This window comes from Abrus precatorius, unplaced genomic scaffold, assembly GCF_003935025.1.
Source record: "Abrus precatorius isolate BTA unplaced genomic scaffold, Abrus_2018 Scaffold11, whole genome shotgun sequence".
Lineage (NCBI taxonomy): Eukaryota > Viridiplantae > Streptophyta > Magnoliopsida > Fabales > Fabaceae > Abrus > Abrus precatorius.
Genome location: NW_020874303.1, coordinates 2,194,201 through 2,216,710, shown reverse-complemented (window position 1 = coordinate 2,216,710; position 22,510 = coordinate 2,194,201). Strand labels below are relative to the sequence as shown.

The following is a 22,510-nucleotide window of genomic DNA, read 5'->3' as shown; positions in this document are numbered from 1 at the left end:
GTTTTAAATAATGTGCAAATTGATCTTCTTTTCCCTTGGCTAACGTATCACTACCAAAACAAATATATATCATTTTAAAATTAGCTTCTATTGATATAGATTTTTTTGAACAAAAATAGAATTGTCAGTATAAATACAAACTAAATAAAAAATTTAATAAAAGAGATCATGATAAAAAATTATATTTAAATAAAATATTTTTTTTTATTTTTTTGAAATTAAATTATTATAATATATAAATCCATGCTTTTATTTGACTATGCCAAAAATGGAGATGCAATAAATCAAATTTATCTCCTTTAAAGTGTGTAAAGAAAAAAAAAGTGAGAATTTATTCATCCTCAATTTGAATTAATTATTTTTATAAAATACTTAAATTTAAATATGAATAAATAAATCATTTTCAATCTAAGTGACTCCAAGTAAGTTTCTTTGAGTTTAAATCTAGATTTACCTTGGATACTCAATCTAAGTGACTCCAAATAAGTTTCTTTGAGTTTAAATCTAGATTTACCGATCGTTTCTGTCCATGTTCTATTTTAAAAGGGTATCTCGTGTTGTATAGGAAGAAATTTCATCACGTGCGATCCTCTTCATCAAACTTTTTCTGGATCTTCATCTCGAGGTAAAGAAGGTTCAATTTTATCATTAGAACATAGAAATATTGGTTCTCTAGAAACCCCAGTAGTATTTGTTTTTATCGTGAGATTATATAGAGATAAATGGAAATATTAAGTGGTATGATAGGTTGATGATGTATATTTTCCTAAATTTGAGATGTCTAAGGGGTGATAATTGATTATTTTGAGATATTAAAAAATATATAATTGACTATGTTATTCGATTTGGGCTTATATTTGAAGTTATGTGGAAATTGTAGGATGATATGGTTGTTGAACTTAGTTGGAAACTGAGTATATGTGGAAATGAAATAAATGATGGATCATTTGCATGAAAGTATATGTACTGTTGTATTCGAATGAAATTGGATATTTGAAATCATGAAATGTGTGTTTATAATGCAAGAATTGTAGCTGTGAATTAGTGTGATTGTAATACAGGTATTATAACACATCAACGGGTGTATTCACAATATATGTATTATATAATACATTAAATTATATGATCACAATACGTGTATTGTAACATGCTGATCTGTAAATAATAGATAAACTAGTGAGAAAGAAATTAGTGTGAATAGTCACAGCGATACACTGAGAGTATGGAATAAAGAGCCGACTACAGCACTCTAGGGGAAATGCAGGTGATAGATGACATTCGCTAAACGTGCATAATTTATAAAAGTGTGGATGCATCATATGGCTACACACGCATTTCCTGACTAACACTCTGGACTGTATTTGTGCTAAGAACCCTTTTTAGTGTATATGTTGTATCCGTATACATGGCTTCAGCGGCAGCTATTCACCTATTGTGTAAGACCTCATGTAATACTGAAGGCAACTATAGAATGTGATCACATATTATGATGAATTGAGAATGAAAGAGATTGAATACGCTATGGGTATATGTAAGAGAGATGAAGTGATTGGATTATAATTAATAATGGGATATGTTATAGAACTAGGTGGATGTGGTATGGAAACTTTAGCGAATTAATGTGTTCATTTTGTAAGTGGATATATATATATATATATAGATGATGTTTGTTGATATGTTTTAATGATAAGAAAAGATGAGGTAATCGGAGATTAAGAACAAACTCTCAGCATTTTAGACATGGATTGAACTGCTCTTATGAAATATTATTCCTGATATTTTACCAAGAGGTTAATGAGATTAAAACAGGTGTGATGTCCTATTTTGCGGCTCATTTTAGTAGTAGAAGTTGGCTTCGACCTACTATTGATATTAATAATTTACCAAGAGTCTCTGTTCTACAGAATGAGGAGCTTGTTAATGCTTTTTCGGAGGAGGAAGTGAGAAAGATGATTTTGGAGTGTGAGGGTGATAAAAGTCCAGGGCCTGATGGTTTCAATTTTGTGTTCCTTAAGAGGTTTTGGGGAGTGATCAAGGAAGAAGTGATGGGTATGCTTACTGAATTTTGTAGAAATGGGAAGCTACCTAGGTCTTTATTATCTTATTTTGTAGCACTTGTGCCAAAAGTGTCTTGCCCACAACAGATATCTGATTTTCGGCCTATCTCATTATTAGGTTGTCTTTATAAGATTGTTTCCAAGCTTTTGGCAAATAGGTTGAAAGGAGTTTTGGATTCAATAATTTCAGAAGAACAATCAGTCTTTATCCCGGGAAGGAACATGTTAGATAGTGTACTTGTAGCTAATGAAGCAGTTGCTTATGTGCGGAGGTATAATAAGAGGTGTTTTGTGTTAAAGCTTGATTATGAGAAGGCGTATGATTCGATAGAGTGAGAATATATTTTGTTTATGTTACGTAGCTTTGGATTTTCAGATAAATGGGTCAGTTGGATGGAAGCTTGTGTGTGTGGGGGAAGCCTATCAGCTTTGATTAATGGTTGTCCTACATTGGAGGTTCATATTGAGCGGAGCCTAAAACAGGGGGATCCTCTTGCCCCTTTTCTTTTTCTTGTGGCAGCAAAAGGGTTAGAAATTCTTATGCGGAATACAGTGACTTGTGGGTTGTTCTCTGGTGTGACGATTGGGGAAGGGGGATCAGATATTTCTTTGCTGCAGTTTGCGGATGACACATTGATTATGGGAGAGGCTTCGGTGCAGAATTTGTGGACTTTGAAAGCAGTATTGCGTAGCTTTGAATTAATGTCAGGTATGAAAATTAACTTCCATAAATCTTTTGTATTGGGGATTAACACTGGTGATGACTTTGAAAACTTGGCTGCGGAGTTCCTACATTGTAAGATTGGTAGTTTCACATTAAAGTATCTCGGGTTACAGTTAGGTGTTAACCCGAGAAAGCCTAGTGCATGGAAGGGTGTGTTAGAGGCTCTTAAAAAGCGGTTAGCGTCATGGAAGCATAGGTATTTATCGATTGGAGGTAGGGTGACTTTGATTAATGCCGTTCTTAATTCTATGCCATTGCACTCGTTATCATTTTTTAAGGTGCTGAAGTCGGTAATAAAGAAAATTGTCACTATCCAACATAATTTTTTATGGAAGGGTATTAAGGATGAATCTAAAATCCCCTGGGTGAAATGGAAAACTGTATGTAGACCGCGGAAGAATGATGACTTGGGCATTAGGAATGTGCAGTGATTTAATTGGGCGCTTCTTGGTAAATGGTTGTGGCGAGGTGTTAACTGTTCTAGTTCATTGTGGGTGCGGGTGTTGGAATCTAGATATGGAAGATTAGCTTCTTCTCTTCAGCGTTCATCAGTTCACAACAGATGTTCTTTGTGGTGGCGTGATTTGCTGGAGGTTATTCATCAAGGGAATTCATGGCTGGATGAAAAGTTTGATAGAAGTGTGGGTGCAGGTTTACACACTCTTTTTTGGAGAGATAAGTGGGTAGGAGGGGTGCGATTGTGTGAAGCATTTTCGCGATTATTTGCAGTGGTGAGAAATGCTGAATCACGTGTATTGGAGAATGGTTTTCATGATGACACTAGATGGGTTTGGAATGTTAGTTGGCGAAGAGGACTCTTTCAACATGAGATCTCGAGCTTTAATCTTTTGTTGGAGCTTGTGGATGAAGTTTCTATTAAGTTACTACAAGAAGATAAATGGGTATGGAGGGTAGATTCTTCAGGTTGTTATTCAGTGCAATCTGCGTATTCATGGCTATTTGAACTTTTTGGTGGTCCTAATAGTGTAGATCAGTGTACGGCAGATGCCTTGCAAAGGCTATGGAGAGGGAAGGTCCCTCTTAAGTGTCTGGTTTTTTCTTGGCAATTGTTGTTGAATGCACTTCTTTGTAAAGGTTTACTGATTGATCGTGGTGTTCAAATTGATGATATAACTTGTTGTTTTTGTCATAGTTTGGAGGAACTTCCAACTCATTTATTTTTAACGTGCTCAGTTTCATCTCAAATCTGGTACTTTACTGCGCGTTGGCTTGGATTCTCACTGGTTTTGCCTTCAGATTTATCGACTCACTTGCTTTCTTGGGTTGGTGTTGGCTGTAGTAAAAGAAAAGGAATATGCTTATTAATTATTTGGGTAAGTACAGTGTGGTCTTTGTGGTTGCATAGAAATAGAATTATATTTTTCAATGGTGTTTTGGATGAGAGGGAAGTCCTAGATTCTATTATTCTGAGATCCTAGAAATGGTTATCACTTGTTAGTAAGGGAGAAGCTATTATGTTAGCTGATTGATATTTGAACCCACGAAATTGCATCTGTCTTAATTTTGTATAAGTATATTTTTACTTTTTATTTCTCTGAGTAAGTAATTTTTTGTGTATATGAGTTTTTGAGTTTCCCTTAAACTCTTTTTAATAAGATTTGTTTTGCCTATAAAAAAAAAAAATTATTCCTGATATTTTAGAATTACGTATTTTATGTTATATATATATATATATATATATATATATATATATATATATTAGTTAACGGTTTGTAAAGAGAATGCTTTCATATAAATACATATGTGATTTAAAATAAGAATCTATATATTTTATGTTATTTTAATTTGGTAATACTATATAATTACAGTTAAATTTCAATTCAATTACTGCTTAAAATATATTTGGAAGAAAAAGTTTTGAATTTTTCCCTTCTGAGAATACTCGATTTGGACAAGAACTAATTCATTCTTATGATTTTTAGTTGAAAAAGATTTTAAATTATTACTTTAAACTAAATGAAGTGATTTGCTACAAATTATTATTTATTTACCGGAATTTAAAAAGTAGGATGTTACATCGCACAATGTTACTCTGCACCCACGCCAACGACAGCTCCCGTAAAGTGTTCTTTATAATTTAACAATGAAGAACGGACAGCAGATTCTCACAATCTTCGATGTATAGGTTCTTTATCCTCCCAAGTGAATTTTGAACATTATATGGAAAACTCCATATGTATCTTACACTAGTATTGGAAATCACCATTCTCTCCAAACTAGGACAAGAAATCTGCATATACACACTAAATTTTATATTACCACCTTAATTAACAAATGAAACTATTTAGCTTTCGAATTGTAATGAAAGGTAAAACAGTAGAAGAAAAATTAGTAATTTGTGAGAATTCATCAAATATATACATACCATTTCATCAAAAAGTGCGAGTTCACGGTAAGAATAATGCATATAGAAACATAATAATGCAGGGAGTCCTTGTAACCTTAGAGAGCGTAATTGAGGAAACTCTATTATTTCCTCTCCTCCAACCACAATTGCCTCAATGAGTTTGCACTCTAAAACTTCTAAATCAACAAGATGAGGAAGACCTTCGGTCATTGAATTTGAGAAGAGATATTTCATTTCATGGCATTGCTGTACTTTGATGACTCTTATTTTGAAGAAAGTTTTTTCATTTAGAGGACCCTGGCATATGTGCTTTAAATTGCTTACATTGTTTAGAGACAAAGACTCCAAGTTGGAGAAAGCACCACTGTGATGATCATCACTAGAACTCACGGCTATGCATTTGATTTCAACATTGTTTTGTACAAAGAGCGATTGTAGATGGGGAAACTCATCCAAATCACTCAGAACATCTTGGACACCACCATTCAGTTCATCTAAGTATAAGACATCAACATTTTTAACCCATGATCACCATTATGGGTCTCAGTCCACCTATCCCCAATGAAAATCGTGTACGATTTCATTTTTTCAAAGTACAGGTCCATTGGCCATGCCTCAGGATCAGGAACATACAAGTCTTCTATATATGCCAAGCGATGCAAGTTTGTTAGCTCTTTCAAGCTTGCATTTCTGTTTTCACTGTTGGATCTTTCAACCTCCCAATTGCAAAAGGAGTTTCTCAAATACAATTCTTCTAAACTAGTTAAGATTGACAGAACATTGGATGGAATCACCTGGAGATATGTGTCTCTTAAATCCAAGATTAGCAACTTCTGAAGCTGTCCAATTTCTCTAGGCAATTGTTGGATTCTACTTCCGAGGAGGACAAGAATTTGTAGGTTTGTGAGCTCACCAACTATAGTTATGTCTCCCAATTCGCAATTATACATGGATAATGCTTGAAGGTTCTTTAACAAACCAAAACTAGAAGGTAGTTTTAAACAGTCAAAGCCAATAAGTTCTAATAGTTTCAGAAGCTTAGTCTCATAAAAAAATGAATTTGGAACCTGCATTGAGGGATTGTCAGCGCTTAGTATAATCTCTTGAATGTCAGGACACTGCAACTTTTCAGGAATCTGTGCACCACTCTCAATAGTCATGTTGCAGAAGCGTAAACTTCTCAACCATTCTTCAGGTGGCCATTCCTTAGAAATAATTGAAGCTTTTAGATGACTTTGAGCTATTGAATAAGCAGTGTGCCATATCAAGTAATTTATTTTGACAGTTTCCTTTTCATCTTCAACCAGAAGACCATAGGCCTTAAGATCACTGATTAATGAATCACACCTACTTCTTGCAGCCTCTAATGTATCAAGATTTTTTAATAAACCTTCCCACATGTCTAAATATATACTATGCTTGTTCACGGCTCTCTTTCCCCTGATGGTAAGAATCAAGATCAAGAATTTGTGTTCTTCGCTCTCTAAACTATTGTGACATAGTCTTATTGGTGCACCATGTTCCTTTAGATGCATCAAGGCATGTTGCAAAGCATGCAGGTCTTTCTTTTCTAATACCTTGGCTACAGCAAAAAGTGCAGGAGCTAAACCTTCACAACTTTTCACTATTTCAGTTATTATGGAACTTGCCTCAGAATCTTGAGCAATGCCTCCAACCATCTTTTCAAACAAGCTCTGGGCCTCTTCTTCTAGCAACACTTCTAGTTGAAACACCTTAGCCTTAGGAGCACCCATCAAATTTTTTATGAAATCCAAACTTTTTGATATTAGCAATAATTTACAGCCCTTATGTTCATCACCCAAAGGAACTCCAATTTCATCCAAATCAAATTCTTGAGGATTCAACTCTCCCCCCATATCATTAATGATGATAAGAATCCTTTTCTCTTTCTTTATTCTAAGACGCAATCTATTTCTTCTTTCCACATGTATTTCCCCATTAAACTGGAGACCCAATATAGCTTCAACATCTTCTTGAACTTGTTCAACGCTTGGCTTCTCAGCTACATCTATGATAACCACTTTGAACAAGTTATGTTCTTCTTTTGCTTGGTCTCCAACCTGTTTGGCTAATAAGGTTGTGCCTCCACCACCTAACCACCATACTCCAACTGTTTGGATAAGAGGGTCCTTTAAGGCCTTCATAATATCATTTATTGTATCTGCTCTTGATTTTGGGGCCTTATAATCTTTTGGTGGTTTCACTAACAGATAAAGATTACCTTCTTCTTGTAATTGTACCATTTCTTGCATCATCTTTCTGGCTTGTTTATTAACTTTGTACCACGATAGGAAATTTGTGCAAGAAACTTTTCCTTCATAGTAGTTCACAAATACTCCCACTTGAACAAAAAATTCATCAATTTTTTTTAACCATTTACTTTTAGCCTGAAATTCCTCAGAATCCCAAGTATGATTTTCCTGCACCCTTTGTCTTTTTTGTTGCAGATTGTTGATTTCGTTCCTGAGATTCTCCAAAATGCTTTTGTAGGAAATCAAGTTACCCAATTGACGTGCAGCGGTTACTACTTTCATGTTTCAAATAATGTGCAAATTGATCTTCCTTTCCCTTGGCCAATGTATCGCTGCCAAAAGAAAAATATCATTTTAAAATTAGCTTCTACTAATATTGATTTTTACTAACAAAAATAGAATTGTTGGTATAAATATTTTGATTTTGTACCGATACATAATTATACTAACATATAATTTTATTAATATAAATATTAACATGTTGCATCGTGTGTTAATGTACACTTTTAAAATTTTATTGATTTAGAAAATCTTTTTTTTTATGTCAATTTCTTTTTCAACTTTTTTTTATTTGGTTAATTTTGTTGATTTAGAAGAATTTTTTTAATATAGATAAAAAATTATTAAACCTTCAATTTAGTCTGAAGAGTATAAGTGTGACATTTTATTTCCTAAGAACTTTTAAACTCCATATTAGTCTGACTTTTGTTATCATCTGTCACTTTAATCCTTTGAGTCATATATAATATATTATTAACATGTAGAAATAAAAAGTTAATAAAACTTTTTATCCGTCCATTTTTCTTCTTTTTCATTGTTCCTTAACACTAACATTCTTTCTTATTAGGAGTTATAGAAGTTTGACCCTTAACTATTGACTTTGGCAAGGAGTTTTTCCTAGTCTCTGTGCACACCCATATATAATTCATGGAACCCTATTTATTGCCTTATCATGTTCTTCATCGAGATCAAATTTAACCACAAAATATTTGTATATAGTATTCTTAAATTTAAATTTGCTTCTCGATTTTTATGTTTACATAATTCCTCTCTCAGAAGCATAAAGTCCAAGATCTTCTCTAACACTTTCACTATGTAGAACTTTGGCAGCAAGTAGTTCCCGTCTTTGTGTTCAACACACATGAAACCTACTCAATAGGTTTAATGCAAACCTTACATCCTCTCCAATAAAACCCTTGTTCATTGTCATTCTTCTTTAAAGAGAAAGTGAATAAATCATATTAAAATATGTTTAAGATTGGCTTATCTTAATTAGGATTGTGCTAGATTAAACTAAAGGTGATTTTATTAAGTCTTTTAATAAATATTTTATTTTAATGTGGCTACTCATAAAATAACAGTTTTTAAGTTTTATAAAAAAATTTAAGAATATTAGTTTCAAGAGAATGTATTTTCTCATAATTTTATTTGAAACCACCGTCAGTCTTGATCTCCTGTAATAACTTTTGTGATGATCTCCATGACTTATATATGAATTATCTTTGATGGTAGCGCTCTAATTATTTAATTATTTATTAAATCGAAGGGAATGTGATGCAATTTAAATTTTCTACGTAGAGTTTAGTGAATTCCAACTTTGGAAGATTTGTATTAGTGATTCATGGATTTTTAACATATAACATCTATAACTTCAATCCTAGAGAGGGTGAATTTGAAGCTGTCCCATTGTTCATTTTTCACAGTCTTGATCTTTAAATTTTGTGCTTTTTAATTATTTAATTCTTGTTATTTTTATTAAATATTTATTTAAATATTTTTTATTTATTGTCTTAATCATTTAGACTTATGGTTATATGTTTAAAATTCTAAAAAATTGTTAATCCAAGTCATCTTTCGCATATTCTTTGAAGTTCATCCAATTTTGTTCATTGTTTACATGTTATCTTTATCTCTTTGTTATTTGTTTAAGCATCTAATTATCTTTTCAATTTATTGTCTTATCTTTTATTTTTATCTCTCAATTGTTTTAACATCTTTATCTGCTAAAAATCTTATTTTATTTTATTTTAATTTTGTTATTTTTTAGTTGGTTATTTGTTGTCAAACTTTTCTTTGAGCATTTTCTCTATTTACCCTTTTGATTGATAATTTATGTAGATTATTACATAACATACTAGAACCTTAAAATTAGATTGACTTATGAGTTCATATGACTAGTAATTATTATTTTTTAAATAAAATAATCTATATTCGCATGTGTAGCTTGTTGAATAGTTTTAATAAAGTAATGTTTGATATAACAGTTATTAGAATTATAAAAAAGTTAGACGAAGTTTTATTTTAAACTTTAAAAACCTCTCTCATTTATTTTGAAAACATAAAGTACATAAATCACAATAACACAGGCACATGATATTTTTACGATTGGACAAACAAAAGAGTAGAAGGAAGTAAAATAAAAAGTTTGTAGAGATGATTAGACTCAAACATAAATTTAAACAAATCTCTTTTACATTGTTTACATGATATCATGAAAAGTTTTTTCTTAAATTTTGTAATTTTTTAAACATAGATTAATCTAACAAGAACTCTCACCACAAGAAACTATAATTCTAGAACAAACTAAAACCAACTAGGAGTTAAAAAAATAACGTACCTTTAATATATTTAACCCGTACACTATCAATTAACTTGCAAGTGCATAGTAAAATTATTTTAGTTTGATTGTATTAATAATAACAACCATTATATTTCAATAAAATTTATAAATAAAAATAAGTATAGTAAATTTTATAAATAATAATAACACTCTACGTTATTATAAAAAATAAATTATAAAGATAAATAAAAGTTTTGAAATTAAGAGCTATAATTTTAAAATAATTTTTTTATTAATACTTGTCATTTTTATTTATATAATAAATTAATATATTTTGAGTTAATATTAAAGGTATAAACAAAAAATAATCAAAATATAATTTAACAAGAAATTTTGTTTGAATTAATAAATTAAATATGTTAATGTATGGTTAGATAATTTTTATATAAAAAATATATTTATTCTAATTAAAAACACAATTAGAGACAAAACAAAGTTATACTACACATTATTTTTGTCTCGACTTTCGTCACAAACACATATTTTACTTTAGTTAAATAATTAAAAACATAATTAGAGATAAAATATATTTGAAACAGCTAAATTTTGTCATTAATATAACTGATATTATTAATGACCTAAATGAAGTCGATGTAAGACAAAATTTTTTTTATTGAGACAAGCAATTTTTATCTCTAATTACATAAAATTTATTTTCTTTTGTTCATTAAATTTTATCTCTAATAAAAAATTGTTTATTTATGTATCTAATAGAGACAAAAGCTATTAACTTTACACGTTTTATGAATTATCTTTTTATAGATGATAATTGTGAGTCCACTGAATTTGGTTCTCACGATGTTTGTATTTAGAACATCACATGCGGACTTGGTGACAAGATTAAATAATTATTATTTATTTTCAAGGAAAAAAATATTTTGATACTGTGCTTATTTCTTCTTTTTGAAAGTTTATATATATTTTATTTAGTTGACCTTATCTTATTTCAACACTGATAATTTGGTTAATCACAGTTCTAAAGGTTATGTTTCAAACATTATGAAAAAGAACTTAGTTATAAATCTTTATGATTAAGTGTTCTAAAATTTGATTCTTAACACCCCATTTAAAGTAAAACAAGTGTAGTACAAGAAGACATATATATTAAAATTATAATATAGAATATCAATGTGTATATTTAACTTAAAACTTAAGCTTTATATAATGACTATTTCAACTGCTAGCTATATACCAAATTCCTCCCCCTAATTTCTTTATCATATATATCATATCATATATCATATTCACTCAAGACTCCAATGGTGGCTACAAGCATATGAAACCGATGAAGCGTAGAAAGTTATAACTTTTAAGTAAATAAGGAAAATAAAATTTATAACAATTGAGACTTAGTGATATGATTTTTTAGACATGAATACATACTTTTCTAAAAGTAATATTTCATCCCTTGTAATAACAGCATACAATACCATAAAATTTATCTTAAAGATACAAAAAAGATTGACAACGATATTTTATACTTTATGAATTAATATCTAATAAGAACATAAAGTAAATTTTGTTATGTGTTGTTATTGCTTTAAAGAAAAAATAGTTTTACAAATATTTTTTTTACTTTGATGTGTATTTAATTATTATGTTAGAACCAAAATTTCATCATCCATAATAAAACATAAATCCTATATAGAAGAACTTATTGGAAGAGATTATGAAACAGAACTACTTGATAGTTATCTTTGGAAATAACTACAATAGTTATCTTAAAAGTCTAAAAAACACAAACATTAACTTCTTCTTTTCTTACTTACAATTAATATCAAACACCATATCTTAATGATATTAATTATATAATCATAAATCAAAATTATATAAATACTCTATAATTCCAACATTTTTTACATTTCAGCTGAGGATATATGTAAAACAAGCATTTTATTTTATCCTGACGCCAAGATTGAAATATGTTTTTTTGTTTCCGGTATTCATTTTAAGATCCAATTTCAAGATTGTGTTAAAATTCAAAGTGTCAACTGTTATCAATGCTTTCTTTTCCCAACCCGGTTAAAATTTAAATGTGACCCATCAATGAATTGATTTCGCATGCACCATGAATATTAACGATATATGACTCATAAGATCAACTGTAAAGTCACTCGTATGTGAATATATCATCATAGCTCAACATAAATTAAATTCAAAGTGTTTCACTATTGCAGTTAGAAATATGACAAAGCTATTACCGGGACTTGAGGGTGTGTCGCAGTTGACTCTGGAGGATTACACATGCGTGAGTATGCTAAGAATATGTACCTAAATATATTACCAACAAGGTCCAGAAGATTGAGAAGGTTAAACAAAGTCTGAGATATTTTCATAGCCACATAAATATATTACAACAGAGAAGGTTTGAAATAGTATTACCTGAGTTAAACTAATCGTCTATGTATGCTTCTTTTCCAACACTTTGCTCGTATTTTAGGTTGAAGAAAGATGATTTCATATCCTTTGAATCAAAATATTTGAAATCAAGGACACAACATTTAGCTCAATTCGGTCAAAGGACGTTAAGCTCTCAAATTTCTTTTTATGAACTTGGAGTGAATTGTGCCTTCTTTTCAGACCCTCACCACCTTTGGAGATTATTTGCTCATCTCTTTGAAAAAAGTAAGATTCTTCAAGTTTTTATAAATACTTTCCTAGAGATTAATTTATAATTGTTCTTTACTTAAAACTTAAGTTAGATTAGGGATGTGAAATACCTATCTTGTTTATATGCTTTATCTTTATCACTTTAAATAAAAAATTATATATTAAAAGAAACTACATCTTAAAAAGATATTATTAATATTTTAAAGATATATACAGTTTTTCAGTCTAAATGGTGGGTCAAACTTTCACTATAAAAAAAGAAAAAACAAGAAAAGAAACAAAGGAAGAGAACATTTGGTTTCCCTCCATATTAACCAATGTACATCATGAATATATATCCAGACTACTTGGGTTCATTCAATGTGGAGAAAGGAAATGAAATTTAGCATAAAATTATCAATCGGTTGGTTCCCAAATATATAGTCCTTGACAATTTAATAGTTATTATGGTTGATCTTAAATTAATTTTTCAATAATTTCTTAAATTTGAGATATCATATGTTCTTTAAATTTAAAAATAAAAGAATAAAATAAATGATCCTGTAGGAAAAGAAGAATTTGAGATTGATTCCTACGTTGATTAGCCAAAATTTAAATTTTCAGACAATACATTAGTGCCCACCATAGGGATAATACATTTTCAGATGTTGTCACGTGGTAGCACTCCTTTCCTAAGCTCATATGTTTAAATTTTAAATTAACGTGTATACACATTACATGTGTATCAAGTGCACAACATTTCTTTTTTTCTAGAAACAAAAGTGATAAATATCAAATTTTAGTAAATTGCAACATAAATTAGAGTATTTAAAATTTATGAATTAAAGTTAAATTTTAATTCTCTTCTAATTTAGAAAATTTTATACTAAACAATTAATTTAATTAAAAGATAGATTAAAATTTTTTTCAATTCTTTGTTGAATTCTTTAAACAGAGGACAAAGAAGGCATAGAGGAAAGAAACCCAGTCAAAAAAATTTAATCTACCTAAATTTTGCTCAAACGAGAGTTTTCTCACTTAAACGAAAATACAAGATGTAAAAATGAGTCACTCCCTAGCCATGCTCAAGAAAACAGCTATCGCTTGAAAAAAATACATTTATTCAGCATGAAGTACTATTGTCACTTGAGCAAATATATGAGAGAAGTTTGAGAGAATTGGTCTGTTCATTTTTTCATCTCTTTCTTTTGTAATGGTTGCATATATGAGAGACTAATTTTTTCTTTGGAATTAGATGTAATCTTTAACTTTAATGTATTTTAATAGTTTATATATATAAATAGCTATTTCTATAAATCTTAGTGATTTCATTTCGCTTATAATGTTTTATTATATTTTAATCAATAGTATTTTGATTTAGTATTCGATGTTTGATTGAAAAGTAAGCTTTAGATCCAAATTAAATGGAATTTATAGTGTGTTGAAATGCTAGGAATAGATTTCAACATATTGATTTCTCTTTAATACTTAATTTTAATGTTGGAGTATTCATTGAATAATTTAGAAATTGTTATTCAATAAATATTGTAACATCTTTCTTTTCTTTAAATAATTTACATTATTAAAAACATTATTAAGAAAATTAGTACTAATTTGTCCAACTTTACAGAAATAGTACAATATGGGAATACCAATTAATAAAATTTAACAAAGTATCAAATTCAAAATTTGTCTGTCAATGAAATAAGATACATCAAAAGATTTATACATCTATTACATTTAATTTAATTATATCTGAGCAGTTCCTTTCTCACAATCTTTGACGAGTATGACCCTAGAACGGATCAACCATCTCTATCTCCTTTCTTTCATTACCTGAAAATATCAGTGAGTATTTCTCGCCCCACTAAGTCTCTTTTATTATAAATTATCTTAAAAGAACTAAAGTTATTGCCTAATATCCTATTCAAATTCATTACCAATAGTAAACAGCTCATATTAAAACTTATCATATCCAAGCACAAGCAATAATGCAACCATCAATAAGAGCATATACAACAATTCATTCACTATACATACATTTCTATATTGACCTGTATGTTATTATACGTGTATCATATCATTTCAATTAATATGTCACAATACATGTGTCCCAATCACACCTGTCGATGTACTACAACACGCATATCATAACATAAATTGATCTACCACGATACATATATTATAATCATATAATTTCTATACTATATCCCATTCATCATTCTTTCACATTCATTATACTTTCATATTTATTGCCCTTGAGATTCCTTGAGGACTTCATAGCATAGATAGCTATTGGTTTGTGGCAGCAACATGGATACACACGTGTATCGGCCTGGCCCCTTTTAGCAAAGGTGTAGGCAGGGGTTTAGGTCAGGAAATGAGTGTGAGGCCTATGGTGTCTTTTCTCTTTATTTTCATTAATTCTTGCGTAATCATAGAAAGACATCCACCACCCTCATTTCTCCCAGATTTCTCAATCGCCTCCGTCTTCCACACCTCTAATGTATCTCTGTGACTATCTATACTTATTATATTTCTCTTTCTCAACATTTCTCATTTCATTCTCATTCTCATTCTTTTCTATACCCTTCTCATAGATCAACGTGTCATATATGCGTAAGTCTTGATTACACAACTTAATATATTACAATACATGTATTATAAGTATATCTTTTGATGTACCACAACACCTGTATCATAATAACAACAATCAATCCATCTAACTCACGTATTACAATCACATATCTCATAATTCCTTCATCATGTCATATCATTTACTTTTATACATAAAACTCTTTCTTCTTTTAAGAATAATATAACACTTTTCATCAATAACCTAATTTTATCCATTTCAACATACCTCAATCATCAACAAACATTCATCTAGCACAAAAGATTCTCAAACAATTTCACACCACACAAATCAATACAATGTGCCAGAGGTCAGACACCTCCGAACTCAGCTCAATCGTACAACCTAACATACACACTTTCTCCGTAATAACAAAGTGGTCTATCCTAAAGTTCAATATCACTTGTTCATACATAAATAATAGTAAAAACTTAAAAATTCCTCAAAAGCTTAATTACTTATCTTTTCACTATAAAGTCTTATCTAATTGATCTTTAGATTAAATTATTGGTTCCTCATACCCAAAATTTCATTTTTAGTAACACAATTTAAAGAATCATTGGGGTTCTATTACCCAAAGCAAAATACCGAAGTTAAGGTTCAAAAAGAGGTTTTCGTGTCAAACCCTCTATCCTACACATTAGATTTTTAAGAAAATCTAAGTATTTTAGTGTCCCAATAGAAACTTAGCATTTTTGAACCAAAACACCAAGAAGGAGTTAGGGTTTGGGATCAACTCCCCTTACCTGGAAATGGATCTCAAAAACTATGTTCTTCATGTGCTCTAAAGAGAAACTCCATGTCTCGATCTAAAATACTACCAAAGGACTAGAGTTATTCTTAACATCACAAGAAATATTTCTATTATGAAAAAGAGAAATAGGAAGGAGATCCAAGGGATGAGCTCTAGAAACTTACTTAGATCCGAGAAGAATGGATGTTTGAGCTCAAATCTGAAGGAGATCCAGAGTTATTGGAGCTTTTCTCTAAGAAGGGAGAGGGAGAGAACGAAGAGGATGGAGAGGATATATGATTTGGTTGAAAATGAAGATTTTAGGGCAAGAATTCTTTAAATATCTCTCAAACTCGCGACTTTCTCGCTACAGCAAAAAAATCATAAGTTTTCTTCCTTTGCTGTTTGTCATTCTAGTTACAGCGAGAGCTCCTCGCTATAGTGAGAGAAGCATCCTCGCTACAACGAGAGGACTCCAGAAGGTTCCATTTTCACCACCTCATTCTCGCTACAGCAAGATTTCCTACAGTTCACATCAATCAAACACTTCTAATTTCAAATAACATGCACAAACAACTAATATTAATTGTAATAATAATAAATTACAAAATAAGGGTATTACAAATATTCTTAGGAATCTTGTATGTGAAGAATTGATACAAGGAAACATAGAAGTGTTGCATCTATTTTTATAGAATGTCTTTCTATTATTAAATCATCAAAATATGCATGAGAATGAATAATAAAATTCAATCCCATCTTTAAATTATTGCATTTCAACACTTCCATTATTGTTGCCTTAGTCATATTTACTACCATCAATTTGATCAAATCTCAACCATTGAATATATGTACAAATGTTATTGGATCTCATTTGATATTTTAATTAAGATAGCAGAAATTATAGCAATATCTATTGATCCTTAAGGAATACAACGCTTTTATTCACCACTATTTATACGATCAATTGGTATGTTTGCCAAGAAATCAAGAAAAAGAAAATAAAAAACATCAAACACACAATATGAATTAAATTATACTTGCAATATACAAAATTTATTACTTTTTAAAAAATAAATAAGTATTGTAACATCCTGTACCTTAATTTAAATAAAATGAGCTTTGTTAAAGTATAATTGGAGTAGATTTGGATAGAATTTATATTTAAAAAAAAAGTGAACAGTAAAACTGCCTATGAATAGTGTCGATGAACAGTGAAACTGCCTATGTACAGTGCCAATGACATCATCAATGACATCATCATGACGTCATAGTTGACATCACATCCGCGTACAGTCCGCTTGCACAGTGTTTCCGGTGTGAACAGTGACCACGAACAATGTTTCCGACGTGAACAGTAAGGCAGTGAACAGTAAATTTTGAAAATTTTCTATAAAAAGAGAGTTTCACATAAATTTTCATTTCTTAACTCCTATCCAAGATTCTTAAAGGTTCTAAGGGTATATCTCACCATTTTCTCCCATACTAAACCTCCTAAACTTAGATTTCTCTTCAGATCTTTGATTCTACGTCCGTTCTAAAGAATTTTAAGTAAGTTTCTCTAAGTTTGAAGTTAGATTTACTGTTCGTTTCTCTTCTTCTTCTTTTTCTTATAGATGTTCATGATGTTCTTAGGAAAACCTCTGTCCTAGAGTTAAAATTTTCGGTTAAATATTTGTAAAAGCTCTGTTTTGAGGTAAGGGGGCTCTACTTTATCATTTGGTTATGTTTATTACTTGTATTCTCATAGATCTTGTCATGTATGTAATTATATGTGGAATAATCCTTGTTTTATGAGAAATAATCAGTAAATAGTGAGAATAATTGACTGTTTATGTAATCTTATGATAAATACATGATGAAAATGTGATATTTTGTTCAAATAGGGCATGATAAGGTATATTGTGAATGGTTGATATGATTTTATGATTTTGTGATATGAAATACACAAAGAGATGGATGTTTCATGTAAAAATGATGTGTATTGTGAATATGCCATGGTTTGATGTATATGATGAAAAGTATGTGAAAATATAATGAAAAATATGTGTGAACATGATAAATGACATATGTGAACATGTGAATATACTCGAAAGAGTATAAGATGGAAAAAGATATGATGTAAATAGTTATAGAGATACACTGGGGGAGTGGAAGATGGAGACGATATAAGATATCTTGGGGAAATGTAGGGTGGTGAGTGACATTTGGGATTATGCACGAAATATTGTGTTCAAATGCACCACGTGGCCGCACACTCGTTTCCTGACTTGACTCCTGACCATTACCTTTGCTAAGGGGCTGTCTATTGCATGCGTTATATCCATATTGTATTGGGCCATCCGACGACTATTTACATGGATGTGTAAGACCTCGGGATAGAGGCATCGGATAATTGTAGCTACAGGGCGTAAGTGCGGGTAAAAGTAAAAGAAATTGTGAATCTGTGGAATATAATATGTGTTGAGATGAGAATATGCTTTATATGACACTGTGATATGTAATGCCATGATTTTTTCCTTAATCGTGATAAGATGTGTTTTGTGATGAATATGTGTTATGTATGAGTGGTAGGGTAGAGACTCACCCTTACACAACATTTTCAGGAAATCAGGACGAATAGTACCAGACTCACAGTGCATGGATGGATGAGAACTGCTATAGAACTTAGTTATTTGGAGTTATGTAATGGATATTTTCAGTTCTATAGCATTCTTTTGAAACAGTTGTAAAACTACTATTTCTTTTTGTTGCTGATGAAAATTTTAGAATCTTTGTTTTTCTAAAGTACTTATGAATTAATGAAATTTTACTCTATGAACCTTATATCATTTCAATGTCTCTTTCTTATTAAAAAGTTTTTGAAGAAAAATTTACTTTACCATTTAATTTTTTATGAAAATTTATCATATATTGAGGAAAGAAATATAAGGCATTACAAGTATCGCCCTTACTAGATTAGCAAAATTAACTTAAATAGATAAATAATTTTATTTTATAATATCAGTAGTGCAAAAATTATTTTTAACATCAATTAAAAACGAGATTTAACATCCATCAAAGAATCAATGTAAATGTAGTTGATATAGTAAGTCAAAACATTTTATATTGGTTATAAAACAAACAATCTAGATAGTAGTCTGCCCATCAATGTTCGTTAATAATGTGAATGCTCTTCTAATAATTTAGCCAGTAGTTCTTTAATGGTATTAATGTTAATCAATAGCGTCAATATTTGTCAATAGTGTTAATATTTGTCATCAATAGTATAAATGTTTATCAATATTTATCAGGGATTTTGTCTTTGTTAAGTCTATAAATAAAAAAATGCAATATTTTTAATATCGTATACTAAAATTAAATGAGTTAATGAAAAAAATACATAATAAAAAAAAATCATTATTAACATACTTGAATGCAAGTAAAAGTTTATGTTTATTAACAATGTAGCTAAATACATTAAACGAAGGTAAAAAAGTGTAAGTAAAAGTTTGTGTTCATCAATAAAATAATAAAAAATACTAACAAAAGTTCGAGTCTGTAAATAAGAAGTTTATGTTAGTTGTCACCAATTTAATTTGTTTAACTTATATATACAATTGAAATCTTACATTTTCTATTACTTTTATATTGTTTATGAAATAACTTATAAAAAAAGTGATATTTATATTGGTTGAAAAAATAACTAATCTAAAAAACTATATTTAAATTGTTTTCTATATTGATTACCAAAGAAAAAACTAATTTAAAAAATATATTTTACTTCATTATTTATCAATTAATTAAAAAATATATTTTAGCACATAACTCCAATTTTAAAAAATTACATATTTATTTCATATAATTTTTCACGATTATTTGTTGAAACAACTATAGACCACCAATTTTAAGATGGAAAGAATTCCGAAACTGAACTCTCCAACCAATTGAGCCGAAATGCTAAAGAGTCAGTTTTCTTTTCATAATATATGTCCTTTAAAAAAAGCAAACTGCTTGGCTGAACGGTTCATAGTGACCAATTCTTTCTAAATAGATGTGTTTAGTTGTTGACCAAAGAAAGGCATGGGAAAAAAACATTCTTATTTCATCTCTCTCTCTCTTTTCTTTAAAATTCTAACTTTTTTATTTTTTAATATTTTTTATTTTTATTCTTCAGAATTTAAGATAATTTATAAGTATTGGTCTCATATTAATTAAGACTCGATTGATATATTTTTTTTATTATTAAAAAATTATCCCACTAAAAGTTATGAATGTTATATTGATTTAGTTTGAATTGACATAGAAATTACTTTCAATACTAGTTATTTTGTAAATTGATCAAACCTTTTGTTTATTTTAAAGATTGGGAGAGAAAAATTTTACACTAACCTTTTATCTATTTTGCAAGGGATTCAACTTATACAACACTGAATTGATCATTAGATATGGTTGAAAGATTCTTTAAATAATTACTCTGTAAAAACATGGTATAAAGTACTTTAGTCCAATATTGCAGATGAGACCTTCTTATTTGATATGAAATTGCAAGCACTATAAAAAATGTGGAAGTCATGATCCTCACATAAGTTTCAAATTTTATCATGGCAAGTGATCTTAGATTCATTTGCATCAAAAGTAAATCTAATGAGATGTAAGGTGAGACAACTTGAAGATGTAACGTCCCGAATTTTGTAATCTTAATTGTTGGTGATTATATAAAAATAAAGTTATTTTCATGTGTGTATTTTAGAGATGTGCTGTGAATATGTATATATATATGTGTGTGTGTGTGTGTGGGTGGATGTATGTTTGAATTGGACTGGTTGGGCTAAGTGCAGGGCGATACACTGGGCTGTTCTCGCTGTAGCAAGGAATATCTCGCCTGGACGAGCTCCATCTCGCTTAAGCGAGATATGCAAACAGTAGTTTTCTCCAATCATTTTCTGATATGCTCACTTGAGCGAGTCCCATCTCGCTTAAGCAAGCTCTATCTTGCCTAAGAGAGATGAGTCCAAAGAGCATGATGCTTTTTCTGTGAGTACGTCCTTGCCTTGCCTAGGCGAGATCACAGCTTGCCTAAGTGAGATCACCTCTCGCCTGGGTGAGATGACAGTTGAACTAGTTTTATCCTATCTCACTAGGGCAAGAGTCATCTCGCTGAGCGAGATTGCCCTGAATCCTTATGGTTCTAGGCGCTTAATCTCGCTTGAGCGAGATCCACTGCACCAGCTTTCTCTCAAAACCCTCATAATTAACTTCTAAACACATTCTAATACTACTTAATATCAAACAAAACATTATTTATCGAATGATGAAAAAGAAGGTGTTACAACATGCATATTTATCACAATAATGCAATTATAATTATAAAAACAGGGTTGTTACAATATATTATTTACACAATTATGTAACATTTATAATTTTTTTTTTACAGATTACTAAATGTTAAAATCACAAAATAGTAATATATTATTTTATATATAGAATAACTTAATTTTGAAAATTTATAAAATATTCTATTTAAATATAATTTTCTTATTATAATTATTTAGTTTAAATTTTATTGGATTTTTATTGCATACCATGATTTAAGTTTTTAGTGACTTCTTTTTAAAGATCAACAATTATTATTGTTGTTATTGTTTTTATATTTTTTTTGTTAGTATTGATGTAAATATTTATTTATCAATCAATTAAAAAGTACAATGAATTAATTTTTTATTTTATTTTTGCTATTCAACGGGGCTAAATAGTCCAATAGAAACTACAAAGAACTCCTAGAAGTCCCTATGGCAAGAGCATCAAGACACAAAGAAAAGAAGGAGGTAGGAAGAGCCATATCAAAATATAAAAAATACAGGGACTCTTCTGAATCTAATTTGGCTAATCTTAATCTTAATGCAATTATACAACTTAACAAGTCCCTACTTTTCTTAATCACCTCAAAGGATGAGAATGAGATTGGATATTCTGGATTAAACAAATAACCTACTTACAATCACCTTCAATCTAGACAACCTGATACCCTTTCTTTAAAAACAAGATGTACCTTATAATGAATGTACTAGATGTGATATGACTTGTTGTTGAGAAATATCTGAATATGATAAATAAGTCATCAATGATTTATTGAATGAAGTGATTATTAATATCGTGAGTTAATGATCTGAGCAATACAGAATTGGTCTGGAAGTGCTATTGAAGATGATTTTGTGATTGGATTGAAGAATGGATATGGTGTTATAGAGATAAATTAGAAGTATAAAGTTCGAAGATGATAGGATATCTGGAAGAAACGTAGGGTGGTGAGTAATATTTACACATTCTATTTGAGAGTGAATGCACCACATGGCCTCACACTCATTTTTCAACTAGACTTCTGGCTATGCCTTTACTAAAGAGTCTGTTATTGTATATGTTGTATCCGTGTACATAAGCTAACTGGCAACTATTTACATGATTGAGTAATACTTCAAGAACTACTGGAGGCATCGAATTATTATGATCATAGTGCACTGAAAGTGTGTGT

The 22,510-nt window shown here is 29.9% G+C and overlaps 1 protein-coding gene across 1 annotated transcript; it reads right to left on the bottom strand.

The window, feature by feature from the left end:
- Window positions 1–4,879: 4,879 nt before the first annotated feature.
- On the bottom strand, window positions 4,880–7,704 carry LOC113854284 (probable disease resistance protein At4g27220). The gene is made up of 3 exons (XM_027485199.1): window positions 5,682–7,704; window positions 5,168–5,643; window positions 4,880–5,032 (listed from the first exon to the last, which is right to left on the bottom strand). The coding sequence occupies exons 1-3, from the start codon at window positions 7,702–7,704 to the stop codon at window positions 4,880–4,882; spliced, it is 2,652 nt and encodes an 883-aa protein (XP_027341000.1).
- Window positions 7,705–22,510: the final 14,806 nt, after the last annotated feature.